The sequence below is a fragment of the Chinchilla lanigera genome, unplaced genomic scaffold, assembly GCF_000276665.1.
Source record: "Chinchilla lanigera isolate Chin_1 unplaced genomic scaffold, ChiLan1.0 scaffold00003, whole genome shotgun sequence".
In the NCBI taxonomy this organism is placed as follows: Eukaryota; Metazoa; Chordata; class Mammalia; order Rodentia; family Chinchillidae; genus Chinchilla; species Chinchilla lanigera.
In genome coordinates, this window is record NW_004955404.1 from 699,610 (window position 1) to 718,813 (window position 19,204).

The window sequence follows — 19,204 nt, forward strand, 5'->3', positions numbered from 1 at the left end:
TGCAGCCTGGCTCTTGGCTCTGGCACCCAGCGCCCTCGTCTTCTGCGGGCCGAGGGCCGAGGGCCAAGGGCCGAGGGCGCAGGCAGGATCAGCACGCACCGCAGGTCTTACCTGAGCTGCTCAGACACTGGGCCGAGTTGGACTTGCCCAGGAGCACGCACAGGCTGCTGGCCGGCACCCAGCCCTCCTTGCTGCTGGTCAGGTCCCGAACATACCTGCGAGGGGTCAGCAGCTACAGCGGGCAGAGCACACTGGTGTGTGCGTTGTGCGGGTGTGCAGGAGGGAGTGTGAGTGTGCGTGAGGCCTGTGGGGTGACTGTGAGCTTGTGGTTGAGTCTGAGGTGTGTGGGCATGTTTGAGGTGCGTGTGAGGCATATCTGATGTGTATGTGGGTGTGTCGGAGGCATGGGTGTGTGGACACGTCTAAGGTGCGAATATGGCATGTGGGGGGCAGCAGCCTGCATGCTATCTTACCAGAGCCCCTCGGCGCCCTCCTCCACCACCTCCACCACGTCCCCACTCCTCACGTGGAGGGTGTTGGGCTCCCCCTTCTCCTCGTCCATCATGACTGTATATTTACCAGGGACCTAGGCAGGGCGCAGGACAAAGGCAGGGGTCAGCTGGTCAGCACAGCTGTCCCTCAGCACCCAGGCAGGCTGCACACACCTGTCCCACCCACACACAGGGCACCAGCTGCAACTCCGTGAAAATGTCTATACAGGGTGGACTTGAGACTGCAGTGAGGCCATGTGTGGGGATTACCAGCTGACACTAGACAGTCCTTGGCTTAGAGTCCCACAACTGTGCTACCAAAAAAGCCAGATGGCAACATGACCCCCGTACCGTGTCCTCATGGTCCAGCCACGCCAGACTCTCCGGTCTGCAAACACAGCCCCACCCGGGACCTCTGTGCGTGTCCCTCCTCCTGCAGCACTCCCTGCTGCAGGTCTAGTTTAGTGGCCACACGTCCGAGACGGTGCCAGGCCCCTTCCCCGGCTGGCCTCTCCCTGGCTGCATCTGCTCTCGTGGTGGCTGGCCACCCTGACCTAGCGTGTTACGATTGACCATTTCTTTGTGCCCGCCCCTCTGTGAGAGGAGGTTCTGTCTATGCTGTTCTGCTTTATCACCAGTGCCAGAGCAGGGCCCAGCTGGGGGCAGAATCCAGAAGTAGACACTCCAACCTCACAGGGTGGCTGTGAGCACGCAGCTGAGCGGGACAGGGCAGCCCTTCAGGTGGGTGACTTGCATGGCTCCCACTGGGCTCCACCCACTCCTGCCACCCCAGTGCAGCCAGGACCCTCCTGCCCCTGCCCACTGGCCTCCCCTGCTGCGCTGCCCCAGGCGTGTCCAGGCCACTCTGCCCTCCTGAACAGGGGATGCTTTGCTGGTCGTGGGAGCCCAGGGCTTACACCAGGCCCCACACGGAGTGTGCAGAAATGATTTGCCAGTGTAATCCTAACTCTGCTGCTCTCACACACAAAGGCTTCCACCTGCTCCACTGATAAAAGTGAGACCTCATTTCCACGCAAAACGCACTGGGTTAAGCCTTTTCAGTTCCTTAAGGAGTGAGGTGGAATGAGAAACCACTTTGAAGATATCAATATGTAATACAATGAGCATTGTTAATTTCCTACCACTTTGTAACTCTGTATTGTCTGTACTGTTCTTTTGCTATTTTATAAAAGGTTGTCTGTCTGTTAATGTTTTCCTCCTTTTATTTAAAAAAAAAAAGAAGCGAGGTTAGCCAAGCGCGGTGAGCACTTCCTGTTGATGTGGGTGGTGGGGGTGTGGGCTGGCCCTGCAGAATGTGCTGGGCTCTAACATGGACACTTACCCAAGGAACACTGCTCATCTGCCAGGAGCCAAGCCACACTTGGAGACCCAGGCCAAGGGGACCTTCCCAACATCCCCTCCCCAGGAGCAGTGCTCCAGCCACCCATGGGGAGCAGTTACCAGCTTCTTGGGGCCCCCTCCACCGTCTTCCTCGGCGTCGGACGAGTTGATGGGCTCCTCTGCACTGGACCAGCCACCATCATCCTCGGGGGCCTCCAGGGACTGGGACGTTTTGCTCCAGCCTAGCAGGGGGACAGGTGCCAGTGAGGGATCCCAGGGACAGAGCCACCATGTGGGGGAGCACCTGCCAGCCCCCCAGACCCTAGACCAAGCTGAAGCTTCAGGTGCCAGCCCTGGTCCTTGCCAGGCTCCCCAATCCTGGCGCTCTGCACCCTTCCAAGATACCAGTGCACAGTTCTGCCCTGACTGGGAAATCTCAGGGAGGCAGGGGCTCAGAGTCCTTGCTTCCCCCTGGCCAGTTCCTGGGGACAGTGGGCCCCAGGGCCTTCCTGGAGAGCTGGGCCCTCTCTGGTCAGACCACTGTCCCCACAATGCCACCATCTGTCTGTGCCCTGTGGTACATGCTGCAGAGGGAAGGTATTTTCCACGAACGCTATGCTGCCGGCATCTACCAGTTTCTAGCAAAATCAGCCAAGCGAGTCCCAGCCGCAAGCCCAGGGCAGCCCAGGCAGAGGCGCCAAACTACAACAGAGCAAAGCCCAACCACTAGGTCGGCTCAGGGGACCCCATCCCTGTGGTCACACGGCCTGCAGGCAGCAGCAAAGGCAGGAAACCCCCAGGGCACCCGTCTTGGGGAGATGTGGTGCTATGGCCACAAGGGCTGCGGCCATGATGGTCACCCCCACGGCTCTCAGCGATGTGTCAACAAGACCATGCATGTCAGGGAGTGGGAGACCCAGGCACCCCCAGCTCCACAGTCCAGCTGTGCAGCAAATGACAGAAAGGCACTGAGCCTTGGAGAGCAGCTGCAGAAGGTGCCATCCACCAGCTGAGAGAGCTGTGCTGAGGACTGCAGGAAGTGTCCCTTGTCACCCTAGGACAGGGCACCGCTCCACGCCGGGTCCACACAGCTGAGGCTCCCCAGGGTGCACTGTGGGGCAGGGAGAGCTGTACACGGGGCCTGCCTGCCAGATCACCCCGGGGCTCCAGCTGCAGGGACTGTGCGTGCATGCCTAGTGGCTGACACGGCATGGGGAGGATGGAGCTGGTTCAGACCTGACAGCTACCCACTACACAGCCCTTAAGGGCTGCGCAGACAGGGTGGACAGGCGCAGCACCCTCAGCCCCCATGCGTGTGCGCCTGTGAGCAGGTGCTCACTGCCGGGGCTTGGCCGGGAGGCTCGGAAGCCCTGCACGGCACCTGCTCTGGCATGGAACGTGCAGAGAGTGGGTGCCACACACATGCTGAGACCCGATGGCCTGGGGTGCGGTGCTGCAGGGGTCAGCTCCCTGCTTGGCACACCTGGGAGTCCACTGGCCCCAAGGCACCTACGAATCTGGTCACCCCTGTTTCTATGAAACTGCCCCAACATGGTCCCTGCAGCGCAACACCCTGGGGGTGCTGGGAAGTGGGTTCCTGTCCACCCAGACTGACGCGGGTGGGAGTGAGGACGCGTCATCTGCAAGCGTCGCTGCAGTTCTGCAAGCGTCTTCTCCACTCACTGTGGGGCAGCAGGCACCGGCCAAGAGGAAACTGCCCACTGGGGCAAGGCAGAGGGAGTGCAGCCCCAGCCAGCTGCCAGGTCAGCCCTGCTGGCCAGACTGTGCCCCACAGTCCCACAGGGCCGCCAGTGGGGACGGCTCAGGGCTCAGGGCATGGGGAGAAAGTGCTGAGGGACAGAACAGACCCTGCTGGGCAGCTGCCACTGGGTAAACAACCCTGCCTAGCACTTGGTCAGGGCAGCACAGGCTGGGAGCGCAGGGGCAACATTGGCCTCAGGTCCATGCACAGCGATGGCAGGAGGGCAGCGGCGGGAGCTCAGGCTCTGGAGGGGTGCGAGGCACAAAGCCCTGGAGCTGGCAGCATGATGCCCTCTGGGGCATGGTCAGCTTGCACCCCAGAACCTGTGCAAGCTCTATAGCACAAATGCGTCCATGCTGTGCACCCCGCCCTGGCCCTGGCTGCTCAGCCAAGGGGGCTTAGAACATGGGCAGCTGGTGGCCCACTTGGCTCCCCTATTCAGGGAGCATGGCCTGTTCCCATGGCTGTGTCCCCCCGAAGGCTGGGCTAGCTGCTGATGTAGGGAAGGCGCTGGTGCAGTGTGGGTCCTGCTCTGCAGCCACAAGGGCCCCTGCTCCTGGCTTGAGGACCTGTGTGTGTCCCAACTAGGTGGCCCTCCTGGCTGGCACCGGAGGCTGAGTCACGCTACCTCGCAAACCAAAGGGAGTCGGGTCGCTCTTTACTTCATGCCGCTTAGCTTTTTTGTCAGGACTGGTAGGAGAAGCTGCAGGAGGAGGAGAGGCAGAAACGTCACAGGAGAGAGGAGAGGACGGAGGACTCAGGCGGAGGCAATGAGATGCTGGGGTGCTCGGATGAGATGGCCGCAGGGTTACCGGGGGTCGGAGAGGCCGTGAGTGGGGATGCGGCAGATGGACGGTGGTGCTGGCCAGGGGTCATCCTCTTAGGGGTCGCCCTGGAGGTTTCCTGGCTGTGTTAGCGAGGGCACAGAGGTGGCACCACAGCTCGTTTCTTTCAAGTTTGAGGCCAATTTAAAGTATTTTATAAGCTAGGAAAAGAAAATCCCAGTTCTCTGGGCCAGTGTCCACCACAGAAGAGGTGTTGCGGGGAGCCCTGAGGACCCACACTCCAGGGCTGGCTCTGGGCCTCGGCCACCAGGAGTGGCCCAGGTGACACGTCAGTCCCATCTCAGCCAAGAGGCTTCCTCTGCCGGCCTCTCGCCAGCAGAGGCCAAGCTGAGCGTGAGTGCTCAAGAAAGGAGAACGGAAGCAGGCAGGGAAGGCAGAGGCGCGGAGCAGACAGAAAAGCGACTCCTGTGTGGTTTCTGGGCTGGCCCCGTGCTCACGGTGGCCGTAACGCTTCCGGACAGGTGCCCCTAAAGGATGACCGCAGTGTCCTGCGACACTGGTCAGCAAGAGGATGAGATGGGAGACGGCTTGAGGCTGCACAGGAGGAGGGACAGCGATCTGCACGGACAGCAGGCCCTCCACCACGTCGTGCAGGGCCCCGTGACGTGGGCACAGTGACACAGTCTTGCACTGTGCGCTTTACCTTTCTGCCCTTTGAGGTTCGCAAAGCCCTGCAGGGTGAAGCGCTTTCGGGACAGCGCTGAGCTCTCAGAGGCAGAGCTAGAGACTGAATCATCTAGGAGGGAGACAGAGACAGACCCTGTCGGCCCAGCCCTGGGCGTGGGGACAGCAGTGCAGGCGGTGAGCGAGGGGCTCGGTGTCTGGGAGGGGATGGACTCAGCTCTGGGCACCTGCAGTCACAGCCGCACCCACCTTTGCCCTTCTCAGGGGGTTTGGACAAGGAGGCGCTCACGTATCCCTCCAGGTTCAGGGGGTCCGTCTTCCTCTCCTCCAGCTTTTTGATGTTTCTTGTGTTCCCTCTCGAGGGACTGGCAGGTGCAAGAGAAAACAAACAGCACGTGGCCGGCTAGCTTTTCATCCCCTAAGCAGCCCTGCGCTCCCAACTGGGACACTTTGCACAAAGGTGAAAGGGCCAGAGAGACAGGAAGCCACTTTCCCAGTGGGTGGAGCATGGCTTTGGGGTGCGTTTCTCCTTCAAAGCAACTGCTCCATGGCTTAGCACTCAGGCCCATCCCATCCCACGAGTGAGGGGCAGTAAAGAAAATGCTGTTAACACACTATGAGCCACAAAGAAGGGAGAACTTGAGCTACGTGTAGAACAATGAGGCCATGATGGTGAGTGAGATGACTCAGATACACAAGCTTAAGTATCACGCGGCTTCACATATAACAAAAACCTATAACACAAATAAAGAACAAAACAACAGATACTAGGAGACAGGAAAACAGATCTTTTACAAACAGAAGGAGGCCCAAGGGATGGAGGGAGGGGTGGAGGGGAGGGCAGGCATGAAAGAATGAAGCTGTGTGGTGTCCATGTACCAGCTCCCCACGGGCATGCGAACATTCTGTACAGCAGACGTGCCACATGCATACAAATTCAAGTGGAAAAAATAAAAGTGACTTATCTAGGAAATAGGAAAATAAAGTGAAAAAGGTAAGCAAAAGAGTAAAATAACAAAGAGGAGAAAGAGGGCGGCCACAGCAGGGGCTGCGTTTGGACGGAGCCCGTAGGTGCTGGCTGCAACACCAGCCCGGGGCTACCCCCAAGCTGGTGGCCTCCTGCTCTGAGAGCATGACAGTGAGTGCAGCCCCAGCTGGGGACGGCCTGTGCCCTGGGAGCATGTGTGCGCCATTCCCATGCCTCTCTGACCGACCCCATCTGTGATTCTTCCCACACCAGTGCTGATGGAGGGGGTCCAGGCATGATGCCTTAGGGGTGGCGCTGGGCCCCTGTGCTCCCATGGCGACAGGCAAGGAGTGTGGGGAGAACTCAGCCAGCAGCCAGCAGCCCCGCGACAGCAGAGCTCCAGCACGTGCAGACCCCAGGGGTCCGGGCGTGGGCCTCACCTGGTGCTGGCTGGCGAGGGCAGTGGCAGGCTGTGCGAGTGCTCCAGGGCCCGGTGCTGGCTGGCTTCTGCAAGGGAAGCAACGGGGGCCACTTGTCACACCACCCAGGACCGCCCCCTCGAGCTAGGGGTCTCTGGATTGCGGGCCACGGTGCAGGGAATGCTCACTCACCCCGGCAGGCCTGCAGCTGGCTGGTCAGCACCTTTCGGATCTCACTCACCCATGCAGCTTTGATTTCCGGAGTCGGTGCCTGTGCCCCAAAGAAACACCAGGAGTCAGCATGCAGGTCCCCGACGAGCCCAGGACAGTCTCCCCACCCCCACTGTCCACTCCCAAGAGAGCGGGCATGGTGGGAAGTCCCTTGGCTGTGGGACGGCTGAGCGGCAGCATAGGACTGACCAGACAAGAGCTGTGGGGCTTTGCCTGGTGCCCGCAGATGACCTTGGCGGGGCTGGTGACACTGGCGACCCTGGCAAACCCCGTGCATAGAGCCACCTCAAGAGCAGGGGTCCCCAGGAGAGGAATGCTGTGACAATGTTGTAGGTGAGGAAGACAAGGAGAGCACAAAGGCACAGGTGAGCTGCCCGTAAATGGCCAGGCTGGCCACAGGGCCATTGGCTCCTGTCCACTCTTGGGAGAGAGGGAGGCCTGAGGTCCAGCTGAGGTTCCTGCCAGGTGGCTGCTGGGTTCTGAACATGCCACAGCAGAGCCCTGTGCTTGTGCTTGCTCTACTCCATGGGGCCTGGTGGCCCAGGTGACAGAAGGGAGGGAACCTGGCTGGGACCAAGTCCTCCAGGAATCAGAGGACTGGAATCTGAAGGGGACGGAGGGCCACCCTAACTACAGCTCCACCCTCACTGGGGTCTGGCCAGGGCTTATGGGAAGGCCGCTGCCTGGCATCCACGCCAGCACTCTGCCCTCTCCTGGCATGAGGTTGGGGTGAGTCCTGCCTGTGTAAGCACAGGGACCCCGGTCTACACAGCTCCCACATTCATCTGTCCTGCCTCAGGTCAATGTCTTGAATCGGGACAGTGTGGCCCCTAGGCCCCACTGCAGACCCTTCCCTGGCCACGCGGGGCCAAGGCTCCCCAGATGCCAGCTGCGGGGCTGGTGGCGGCCCTACCTGGATGATGTACACCTCCTCCCGAGAGTTGTACCAGATCTCAAACTTCTTGGCGTCACCCTTCACGTTCTCCGTGATGCCGACCGCAGTCATCTGCAAGCACAGAGCTGGGAGAGAGGTGTCGCCACACACGGGACCGCCACCCACGGGCACAAGGGAGGGCAGTGGGGTGGGCAGGACTGCGGGCGCCCATGCTTGCCGCCAGAGGCCAGAGCGGGGGGCTGCTCCACAGAGGTAGCAGCCCCAGGCCCTCCCAGAGCCCACACCCCACCACGCCGGCCGCCCACTCACGTTCAGGGACTGCTTGTAGCTATAGGACGGCGCTTTCTCGTAGCCCTCCCCGCTCTCCTCCCTCTTCTTGCAGAAGAGCACGGCCTTCTCGTGCAGGAAGAGGTGCCGCTGCATGGGCTTGAACCGGGCCAGCTCCTTCACCTTGGTGTGGCCCTTCTTGTGGTCTGTCCACACGCTGAACGAGCCCTGCATCAGCAGCTTGCCCAGGTCACCCAGGTTGCCCTGCAACGCAGAGCACGCGCCATGGGACAAGGTGGGGGTGAGTGGGGCCACACACAGGATCCCCAGCACGTCAGCGGGGCAACATTCAGTGTAATGCTGGCATCTTGCCCATTTCCACAGCACAAGCACTGCCGAGCTCCCGCCTCAGTTCCAGGGCACTGAGGCAAAGGGCTCACCTCACAGGTGAGCCACGCCGAGGCCAAGGGTCACAGCAGGGGCATGCACAGGGGCCCCTGCGCTGCACACCTGACTCTACATAAACCCAAACTGCTGAACAGCCAAGTCCATCAGTTCCAAAACAGAGCAAGTACTGCATGGACACACAGAGCGGCAAAATCCGGCAGGGGCCTGACAGGGGCTTGTGAGTGAGAAAGCGGGAATCGGCCCCATGGCCGCTGGCCACCCACCACCTGCCCACAGGCTGGGTCCCAGGACAGAGGGGCCCATCTGCTCTCCAGGGACAGAAGAGGGAGATGCCCGGTTATCTCCACACGAAGGTCAGACCCGAGGCCAACACAGGCATAGTCTGGTCCTCAAGTGATGCGTAGAGAGCAGGGAAGTGATGGGAGATGCCCACGGACTCCACGGGGCGAGACAGGACAGGCATCGCCTCCCCGGCCGGCACTTACGTCATAGCCAGTGATGGCGATGAGGTGCATGGAGTCGTTCACGGCTTTGAGGATGCCCAGGATGGAGCTGAGCGCCTCCTGCAGGTCCTCTGCCCCCTCGCAGTTCCTGCTGTACTTCAGCATTTCCTGAGGGTGAGGAGGGGACATGAGCCTGGGTCACACCCATCCCCACACAGCACCGATGCTTCCAGAGACGCAGGCCTGGACCCGGCGGACGGACCCCAGGACACACTGTGTGGCTCCCCTGCCCAGTGGCTGCCTACCCACTCCTGCAGCTGGCTGCAGGCCAAGGGCAGTTCAGCTTGGCAGGTACAGCCCAGCCCCTCCTCCCTCCTGCCCCAGGGCGGAGTTGCAAGCTGCTTCCTGACTCTGGGCAAACAAGCAGATGGGCCTGGCTCACACCTTCCTAGGCTGGGGGCCTCAGGACACAGAGCGCATCTACCCGGAGGGGCACATTGCTGCAGATGAGCCACAGTCCAAGGAAGAATGTGTCTGGTTGCTCCCCCATGTCCTGCACCCTAATGAGGCCCAGGCACAGCACGGCCACAGCGAGGGGGCAGCAGCCAGGCGCCCACCTTGAGCAGCAGCTGGTACTTGGTGATCCTCTGCACTGGCTTCAGCAGGTAGGAGTCCAGGCTCAGCTTGTGGTCCAGCTTCCGCTGGCATTCCTGGAGCACAGGGCCGCGGCTTAGACCTCACCAGGGTCTGTCACAGGGTCCCTAGGGAGGAGTGGCCTGGGGAGGGCCCGGGTACCTGGAAGAAGGGGCAGTCGGAGCACTGTCTCCACAGGCTCTCGGAGCGCGGCTTGTTCTGGCAGTACTTCTCGTAGATCTGGAAGTCCTCCATCTGTGGGGTGGGTGGGGACAGACGTGTCACACCCTGCTCACAGGTGTCGCTCCTGACCTAGGGCCCAGGCCCTGCAGTTGCTGAGTAAGAAAGGGAACTCTGGGCTCCGGCGACCACCCCAGTGCCTGCTGGGGATGCTGCTGCGCACCGTCTTTTAAAGGTGGTTTACAGCATTGTGTGATCATTTACTTAAATAGAACCCAGGGTCTCGCAGGGAGTGTAGGCTCTAGATGGCTTCAGAGCACAGAAGGCTCTAGGTGTGGATGACTCTTGGGCACACAGGCCTCTGGAGGGCAGACGGCTCTACGGTGCGCTGCTTTGGGGGAGCCAGTGGCTTGGGGAGCAAGAGGTCTAGGGTACAGGGGACCTTGCAGCAAGAAGGTTTTAGGGTGCAGATATCTCTGGGCCACCAATGGCTCTGGGGCAGGTGCTGACGCACCCTGCCCTGGTCCATTTTAGCTAGGGCTCAGCCTTGGCTCCCTACCCCATCCTGAGTCCCACGGCCCCTGGACCTGCCCTTGGCCGCTGAGCGGTCCCCAGCCAGCCCTTCCTCAGCCCTGAGCCCAAAGTTTGAAAGCGGCTGTGGAGGTGGAGCACGGTGAGCACGGTACTGCGTGTCTGCGGATGCCTCTGGTGACCGTTATCACATCTCGTGGATGACAGGACCCCGGAGTCAGCAGACCACAGAGCCATGAGCGTGTGGCACCAGAGACTCACAGTGGAGCGGCTGGGCCCACCCACCACAGCGGCCACTTTTCCAACCCACCTCCCTCCTCCCTTGCCGCCCGTACCCTTCGTCTGTCTCAGCTCAGTTGCACTTCAGGTTGGACTCAGACGCTCACTTTGCTCCCCAGGCTGCTCTCATTATTAAGAACCAGCTCCACGCAGACCGGCAGACTCCCTGCTCCACAGAGCCTCCGGGATGACAAGTCCCCAAGGGGACCCACAACCTGGCAGTTCATGACAGCACGGGGCCAGCGCTCCAACCCACCCCAGGGTACACTGGTGCTTCCCAGGACCCCGACCACAGAACGGTGCTGCCCCTGTCCTCTGCGGCACTGGGACACGCAGGGCAGTCCTTCCTGCCCGCCCTCCCCTGGTTGCAGCCTCCAGTTCTTTATTTCGGAGGTCACTTTGTGTTTCTGTTCTTGAGAGCTGCCTTTCCCTGATGCCAACACAGCAGGAGCTGGGGGCCGGTGGAAAGATTGTGTAGGGGCCCGTTCTGTTCAGGGCTCTTGTACAAGCCTCCCCTCAGAAGCTGTCCCACAGCCCATGGAGGAGCAGATGCCGCCATCCAGAGGAGGAGACGAGGCTCAGCGAGCTCTGCTATGATGTCAGCATCGTCCAGGAAGTTGTAGGCGTAGCCAGGGCAGGACCAAGACAGAAACCGACTCAGAGACTCAGACCCTGAATGTTAACATTCCACCCTGCCTGAAGCTCCTGTTCTCTAGTCTTTGTTCTTCTGTTAGGTTTCTAAAGATCTCTGTCCTGTTTCCCTACCACAAGCATCTGTCTCGCCTGCACCAGAGACGCACACACTTGGGGGTCAGCGGGTGGAACAGCCATGGCAGGGCGTCCAAGGTCTTGAGTGCTCAGGGAGCTCGCGGGGAAGCGGGGCAGCGGCTGCCAGGGGAACGTACCCGCTCCAGGAAGCAGCGTCCCACCAGCTCTGGGCAGTCTATGCAGCTCTCCAGCTCCCGCAGGAAGATCCTACGGGAAGAGGTTTGCGCTGAGCTGCGGAGGAAACCGCCAGCATCCGAGGACACCGTTTTCCAGGGGACCTGCATGCTCCACTCTGGCCAGTCTCAGAGACCGGGGCGACAGTACTGGGCTGACAACCGGGGACCCTGTGTCCCACACCTGACCTGGATCCCATGAACTCAGTGCGAGCAGCCCAGCCGTTTCCGTTTGGGGTGTTGCATTCATACAGGAGTTGGAGCTGCCTCGGTATTGGCACAGAGGTGCAGAAGGGAAAGACAGAAGGGACAGGGACCCCTCATGTCTCTGAGGGCATGTCCAAGGGCCCCCCTCGGCAGCATGATCGCAGGGGGACATGTCGAGGGCTAGGTGTCCCCTCCACACTCTGACTGGCATCTATCCCAGGATGGGTCATTCTGCACTAGAAGCTGCTGGGGGCTGTGCCGGGGTCCAGGAGAGTTTGCTACAGATCATCCTGCGCACCCCCTACGGGCAGGGACAGCTCCCAGGAGAGTCAGTGGCAAGCGCAGGCATCCACCTCTCTCCTCCTGCCACCCTGAGGCCAGCCCTGGCCTTTCCCCCCCACCCCCAGCTATCACAAATCACAGGGAGGCAACAAATAGCAAAGAGGAGCTGAGAATCAGCACCCCGGCCCACTACACTGGGTCTGGGAAACAGCCCGCATGCCCTGCGGGACACAGAGAAGGAACGTCTGACCTGCTGTCCCTTCCAAGAGCAGGCTCGGTGGGGAACAGAGCTGGGCACGCAGTGTGGACCTCGGGGTCCCAAAATGCCAAAGGCACACCCTTGGAGGACACAAAGGACAGACAGACCTGCTGTTCCTGCTTCCCAGCACCTGAGTGGCCACATGGGCACCATCATCAAGGCCAGGAGCCATGCAGGCGTCCCTGGCACCGCCATGTTCTGTGGCTCTGAACTCGTCCTCCAGACAGGTCCGTCCCCACCAAGCGGGACTGGGGCGGAGGCACCAATTCATCGAAGTGAGACCCGACTGTGTGGGCGCCCAAGGCCCCACCTGTGGTGGAAGTGGTAGATCTCCTCCATGTTCCCGAACAGCACGCCCTTCTTGCTGTGCAGGCCCGTGGAGATGAGGTGGGCCATCAGGGGGTTGTCCATCTCGGCGGCGTAGCCCTGAGGGATAGGTGAGTGGTCAGTTGAGAGCTACCACCCCCGGCTGAGGCCTGAGGACCAGGCAAGGGGAAGCCACTGAGCAGCTGCCATGAACTGTGGTCTTGAATAACGGAAGCCAGAGGCGCCGTCTTGCGCTTACGAGCGAGTCCACTCCTGTTTACTCAGGACCAGCTCTGCGATGGGGCACCAGGGTATGAGGACAGAGCCACAAAACACACGCCCTGTGGGGGAGGGTGGACGCTGCCTGCTTCCCCTGAGATCTTTTATCCAGCGGCAGGGCATGGGTCTCCCTGTACACTTGCATTAGCAAGCCCTGGGTTGTGGCCATCGGCCGCTGGTCACCCTGAGGGCTTGGCATGTGGCAGGCCCTTCCGCAGAGCAGCCAGCCTGGCTCTGGGACCTTCCAGCCATGCGACTGTGCTGGCTCCTCCTCCCGGACTCCCTGCCATGTGCCTGGGACGGCCACAAGTCGGCTGGGAGTGGGTAGCGCTCTGGCTGCAGAAGCCCCACGTCGCACAGATCTCCCTTAGTGGGTGTCACACCCCTGGCCTGTGAGGGACAGCTGAGTTCACCCCACTTTGCGAAGTCCATGTGCCTTCTAGGGGACTCAGACACTCATTTCTAAGCAGCAGTTTAACACCGCACCCAGGGTGAGGGCAGCACGGGCCCTGCTCCCGGCAGCCTCACCTCCAGGACGCAGAGCAGCTCCTCCACGTAGGCCCGTTCTGTGTCCAGGAGCTCGTTCATCACGTGCCTGGGGCGGGGGTGGAGATTGAGAGCTGGCTGGGTGCAAGTCCACGGGGACCTGGGATGCAGGGTCCACAGGCAAAGGACCCACCCAGTGTTCGTGTCCTCCATGAGCCTCACACTCCCCGTGGGCCACCTCCCTGTGCCACCTCCCTGTGCCCTCCTGGGTGCGGCCCCAGCCAGTCTCCTGCCCCTTGGGTCCCTCTGACCAGCAGCCCTGACCCACACACACCGGTGAGCGAGCCTGCTGATGCCATCTGTGCAGCTGCTTCCTCCACAGCCTGAGCGCACCAGGAAGACCCCACCCAGCACCCCAGCCCTCCCCAGCCAAGCATAGCTGTCCTTCGGCTCGGTACCCTCAGCCACTCCGCAGTTCCTTCCTGCATGTGGCAGGTGCATGGCCACCACCTGCAGACCTACTGGATGCGTCAGGAGCAGCGGCTTACACTGGCCATCCAGGTCTCTCCCAAGGAGGACCACACTTGTGCTGTAATTCACAGGAACTGGAGGCCATGGGGCTCGGGTTGTCTAACGCACCCGATTGAGGGTCCTGCCCTGCATGTAGGCAAGGGGACTGGTGTGGCCACCCAGGGCTCCCTCTGGACTGGTGCATGTTGGATGGAGGGCTGTGCCCTGTGAACCACAGACTATGTTCTGTCTGGAGGCTCCTCCAGTGTCCACCCCCACCCCCGTCAGTGCCTGGTAGAACCTGTCTGCCTAACCACACATCTGCTCCATCTTTGGGCCTCAGAGGGACAGTGCTGTGCCTACTGGGCACCCCTGGAAAGGCCTGCTGTGTACACTGAGGCCAGATGTTTTCCAGGGTACCTTCTTCACCCCAACTTCAGAGCAATGATGGTAAAAGGCCCGGGACCCAGGTGTCTGCTGGAGCTGTGTGCAGGGCAGACATGGAAGGCATGGCGTCTGGGGAGCCCTGCAACTGGGTTGCCCCATGCATGCATCCATCCTAGGTCCATGCTGTCTGGCTGATGTGGAGACCCCGGCTCTGACTGCTGTCCTTGCCCCCTGAGTGCTGAGGCCTCTTTTCCTGTCCACCTCCCATGCCTGCTGAGGTCTGCCCTGGGCCAGGTGGGACTGAGCAAGATGGTAGCTACTCTTCAGCCTGCACAGCACCCCTGAGTGGGAGGACCCGGCCTCCTAGGTAGTGAGGGAGCTGGACAGGGCGTGAGCAGGAGCAGCACTGCCCCCCCGCACTGGCCACCTGTGGTCTCGGAAGTAACACTCAGCTCTGGTCCTCAGTGGCCCTGACTGCCGGTGGTGGCTCCTGGAGTGACAGTGGCAGGCAGTGCCCAGGGAGGTGGGAGACGGTGTCTCCTGCGGTTCTGTCCAGTCCCACCCTGGGCTCGCCCCAAAGCTGGGCCCAGAGCTGCTCCCCGAGGCACACGAGACCATCTGGGGTGGTAGGTGCCAGCTGCCCATGTCCTGGTGTCCACATTGGTCCAGCTGTGCTCCCAGGACTGCCCCATGGCTTTGTTCATTTGCTGCCCACGAGCTTTCAAGAGGTGGTGAAGTGGGCGCTGCATCTGAGAGTACCAGGATGATGTGAACGTGAAGGGGATGATGGCCAAGGAAGACCTGGGCGTGGGGGCGGCTCGGCCAGACATGGCAGGACATGGCCGGACAGGCAGGCTCTCGGCAGCCAGAGAGGAATGATGGGCAGATGGTGGAGTCTGGGGCATCCCTGAACATGACCTGGTTTGCCTTTGTAAGGAGGGCAGCCTCTGCGGAAGAGGTGACCAGGCCCCAGGAGGACTCAGCTATGTGGCTGGTCACTCTGGCCCAGTGGAAGTGTGCTTGTATTGGTGCATGCCACCACTCATGTGTGTCCCAGCTCTGCACACAGGGCAGAGGTGCCCAGCTGCCCACACAGGCACCCAGCTTCCCAGGACCTCACAGCCTCAGCCTGGGTCGGGGTGGGCACCCCGGCCACCTAGGGGTGGACGTTCACCTGCGCAGGATGGCCAGGCTCTCCTCCTCGTCCCCTGTGGAGCTGCCCCGGCCCTGCCGGCTCTCACTCGCTTCGCTCTGTGGGAGAAGAGTGCATGGCACGTCAGCTCAGATCTGCAGCTGCAGCAGGAGAGGTGGAAATCAGGCATCACCCGCAGGGGACAGTCCTGAGGAGACACCCTCGGGAGCCTGGAACTGCCAATCCCTGCCTGGGGATGACTCTGAGGGCAACGCACTCTCAAAGCCTGCACACCCTAAGGTAGGCCTTGTGGAGCCCCAGAGAGGGCACAAGAGGGTCACTGGCTTCATAGAAAGCCGTGGCAGTGAAGCCCGTGGCCTGTGGGGTCTTGGTGGCACACAGCTGGGTCTTGGTGGCAGATGCCCTCACCTTGGCCCTGCGGTAAGGTCCCCGCCGCAATGCGCTGCTGTCAGAGCCAGAGTTCTCAGGTCCACGCCAGGTACCTGGTTTGGAGGATAGTGGTGATGGCATTAGTTCTTCCCGAGCAGGAGACATGGGCTTTCCTCAGCTCTCTAGTGAAGATGCAGAAGGCCCAGAGAAGAGAGGGGAGCAGGTGCCATGGAGAGGTAGAGAGGGTGAGAGACTCCAGGGACAGGGAGGGTGGGGGTCTCTGGGCAGCGGCTGGTGGGAGCCCCCACCTTCAGGTGGGTGTGACATGGGGTGGGACTGGGCAGGGCACGGCTGCAGGCTCGGAGCCACCACATGGGTGGAGAAGCGGCCTCTCCCGCCCCAGTGTGCCGAGGGCACTCAGCACTTGCTAGTGCCATTTACCAAAAGCCAGGGTGCACGGTGACAGTCCCAAGCCCACTGGGCTCTGGAATTCCTGGGAGGAAACCCATTGAGGAAGAGCTGGGAAGTGTTCTGAGGTAAGGGACAAGAAACTCTCTGAGAAATGCATAGTGGTCTGCCTGGCAGGGTGGCAAGGAGCAGGGCCAGGGAAGGTGGAGGCCATGGAGCCCTCGTGGGCTTGGGAGTCAGGCAGGACACGGCTTGGTCGTGGTGGGCAGCCAGGAAGGCCTGGGTGGGCCGGAGCCAAGAGAGGATGTTATGGCTACAGCATGGAGCACGGTGGGCGAGGACAGGGGCTGGGAAACGGCCAGGAACTCACACAGTCTCAGCCTACAGGATCCAACTCTGCCTTTGCCCAGCACAAGGGTGGCCACAGAGGAGGCACAGCGGCCATGGAGGATGAATGCTGTTGACTCCTGGCAGGGCTGCACCGGCTCTGGGCATGCACTGCCAACCAAGTGTGCTGTGCTGGAGCTGGGCAAGGAGGAGGCTCGTGGGGGAACATTGCTATGCGGTGTCTACCACAGGGACCCTGGCTCTCTGGCGAGGACTGCTGCACACACCTGGGGACGGACAGGGTGACTTTGTGAGCGCTTCCGGCCTGGGGGCCACCGGCTGCACAGGCCGAGTCTGCTTGGCCGCCAGCTTCTTGAGGCTTGCCTGCCGGCGGTGGAACATCTCCTGCATGCTCTCCTGCTTCTGGAAGACCTTCTGCACGTGCTCCTGGAAGGACACCACTGTGAGTCCCGCACCACATCGGCCAGTCACCGAGGTCACCCTGTCCCGTACAGGATGTGCTGCAGCACACACTCTGTTGCCTGGGTTCCTATGGTGGCATCCCGTGCAGCTCTGGCCACAGTGGAGGGGCTGGGCCAGGAGGCCGGGAGGACGGTGGTCTCAGGTGGAGCAAATGTCTCCCTGGGGTCCCCGGGGCACGGTGGTGAGAAGGGACCTGTTTCAGTGCAGTGTCCAGAGGCGCTGGAGTGTGACGGGTCCCCGGGGAGCCCCCTCCTAGCGAGTGACACCCCAGTGTCCAGAGGGCCCAGACTGCTGGGAGCCTGCCGGCATTACCATGAGGTCTGGGTTGAGGATGGATTCGTACTCCTTGTAGATCTTATTGAGCTCCTGGATCTTGTGCTCTGCACCGGTCTCCAGGAACCTCTCGATCTCCTGCAGAGCCGCCTCGGCACCATCCTGGGACTGGCACTTGTCCACAGGCTGTGAGGCCAGCAGGTAGATGCCCTCATCACACCACTTCATGGACTGGAAGCAGAGCACCAGGGTCAGAACCTGCTCCTCAGCGCCCTTCCCGAAGCACTGCCTTCCTTGTCCCAGCCACGCCTCACGCGTCTGCCCTGACGCATTTTTGGGAGAAATCTAACGCACTGGCTCATCACACTTCTGCACCAAGTCCAGGAGGCTCTCTGGGGTGCTCTCTGGGGCTCCCCAGGACTGGATTCTTCTGAGGGGGAGAGGGGAACAAGGGACAAACCAGGATGTTAGGTCTCTGGTCCCCTGGCAGAAATCACTACTGTGGTGGTGGATTCTCAGAGGCAGAAGCACCCATCGGGACTGGTCCCTTCAGGTGGACAGGAAGAGGAACACAGGGAAGGGAGGAGGCTGCTTCCTGGTCAGCGGCTGCTGCAGCAACAGTGCTGCCCCTGGATTCGCCCATGGATGCCCATGGTGGAGGGGCCGCCTACCGTCTCCAGAAGGCTGTGCAGCTCCAGGGCTTTGCTGAGCAGGCCCCGCCTCCTGCTGACCTCCGAGGAGAACTGGTCACAGAGGTGCCGCAGCTCCTCACACTTGGGGCGGATGGAGTCCACGGCGTAGTGCTTGTTGTCGATGAGCCCCTCACCCTCCAGCGCCAGGATGCGGGCCCTCTCCACGGCCACCTGTGGACACAGGAAAGTCAGCCCGGGTGTTCTCAGTAGAGGCAACTGCGGCTCCTGATCCTCTGGTAGGCTGGGCCTGGGGTTTCAGGAAAGCCATCATTTTTGTTTACGACTATGGATGACTGAATGTCCCTCATCCCGAAGCTATGCTGGGGCCCAGAGGCAACAGGAGCTGCCTGGCCCAGAAGGCATCACTGGACAAGGAGAGAATCAGCAGATAGCCAGAGCTTTGTGACAGAGGCATGATCAAGGGCAGGCTGTGCGCCTGAGGCCTCTGTGGGTCCTGGGAGTGGGGTCCCCCTGCCGTGCCCCCTCCTCACGCTGGACTTCTCCTCGAAGCTGGCCAGATCCTTCAGCAGGTGCTCCACGTGTGCCAGGCTGTTTCCGACGTCTGTGAAGGTCGCTATCTTCTGGGACACTGTGTCCAAGGCGGCTTTGACCTGGAACAGAGGAGGCCAACTAGAGAGCCGTGCCAGGCACAGTGTCAGTGAGCCCAGGTGGGCAGGGGCGGGGGCCAGGGACACAGCCAGACTGAGGGTGGCCTCTGCCAACGAGGTGGCCCTCTGTGTCAGCCCACCACCCACTCATGGGGACACCTGGAAGCCGAAAGGACAGCAGCGGGTTGCACACAGGTGCTGTGCATGACCCCATCACAGCTTGCCCTGGGCAGGAAGTTCAGAGGCTCCTTCCCTTCCTGCTCCAGGCAACCCCCAAATAGCCTGTTATTCTGCCATTGGCGAAATAACAGAGGGCTTCATAGAGTGAGGTTTTTTTTTTTTTTGAGACAGGGTCTTGCTACGTTGCTAAGTTGCCCAGGCTGGCCTTGAACTTTTAGTCCTCCTGCCTCAGCTTCCCAGAGTGCTGGGATTACAGGTGTGCACTTAGCTTCAAAATTTTAAAAACTATGACAGTTCATCATTTTAGGTAGGAAAGCTTTTGTTTTTCTTATTAGATGTCCCTGAGAGTGAGTGTCCATACAGACGCTGGTGCTGCGGGGTTGTGATTCTGACAGCCTGGGTTCGAGGGCTAGGGTGGGACTCTTGTCCATCTTAACCTGTGCAGGTAGCACAGAGCTCAGGCTTGCTGCTCCCGGGGTTTCTAGAGCAAAATGCGGATGCTGGTGTGGTTCCGAACGCAGGCGGGGAGGGTATGAAGGTCACTTTACCCTAAACAGGGCAGGTGGTTGAGTATAGAAAGCTCCCTTCACTCTAGGCACCTGAATATGTGTATTACACATAATACAACAGTGATCATCAGTGTGCAAAATAAGTTATAATGCAACACCCAGAGCAGCCACTAAAAAACCTGCACCGTGAGATAAAGCCAAAAAATAAAAACTAAAATTTTGATTTAGT

General features: G+C 60.9%; 1 protein-coding gene across 1 annotated transcript in view; it reads right to left on the reverse strand.

Annotated features, from left to right (window-relative positions):
- Positions 1 to 19,204, reverse strand: part of Mcf2l (MCF.2 cell line derived transforming sequence-like) — a gene marked incomplete at its 5' end in the record, with an annotated part of 89,229 nt that overhangs the window by 1,693 nt on the left and 68,332 nt on the right. Inside the window, 22 exon segments of the mRNA XM_013515593.1 lie at positions 112 to 215; positions 474 to 586; positions 1,953 to 2,074; positions 4,223 to 4,297; positions 5,083 to 5,175; positions 5,313 to 5,428; positions 6,471 to 6,537; positions 6,642 to 6,720; positions 7,594 to 7,686; positions 7,885 to 8,106; positions 8,736 to 8,861; positions 9,311 to 9,403; positions 9,489 to 9,581; positions 11,222 to 11,291; positions 12,316 to 12,431; positions 13,119 to 13,185; positions 15,148 to 15,224; positions 15,535 to 15,608; positions 16,518 to 16,677; positions 17,026 to 17,217; positions 17,658 to 17,849; positions 18,170 to 18,289. Coding sequence (XP_013371047.1) covers positions 112 to 215; positions 474 to 586; positions 1,953 to 2,074; positions 4,223 to 4,297; positions 5,083 to 5,175; positions 5,313 to 5,428; positions 6,471 to 6,537; positions 6,642 to 6,720; positions 7,594 to 7,686; positions 7,885 to 8,106; positions 8,736 to 8,861; positions 9,311 to 9,403; positions 9,489 to 9,581; positions 11,222 to 11,291; positions 12,316 to 12,431; positions 13,119 to 13,185; positions 15,148 to 15,224; positions 15,535 to 15,608; positions 16,518 to 16,677; positions 17,026 to 17,217; positions 17,658 to 17,849; positions 18,170 to 18,289 — 2,464 coding nt within the window.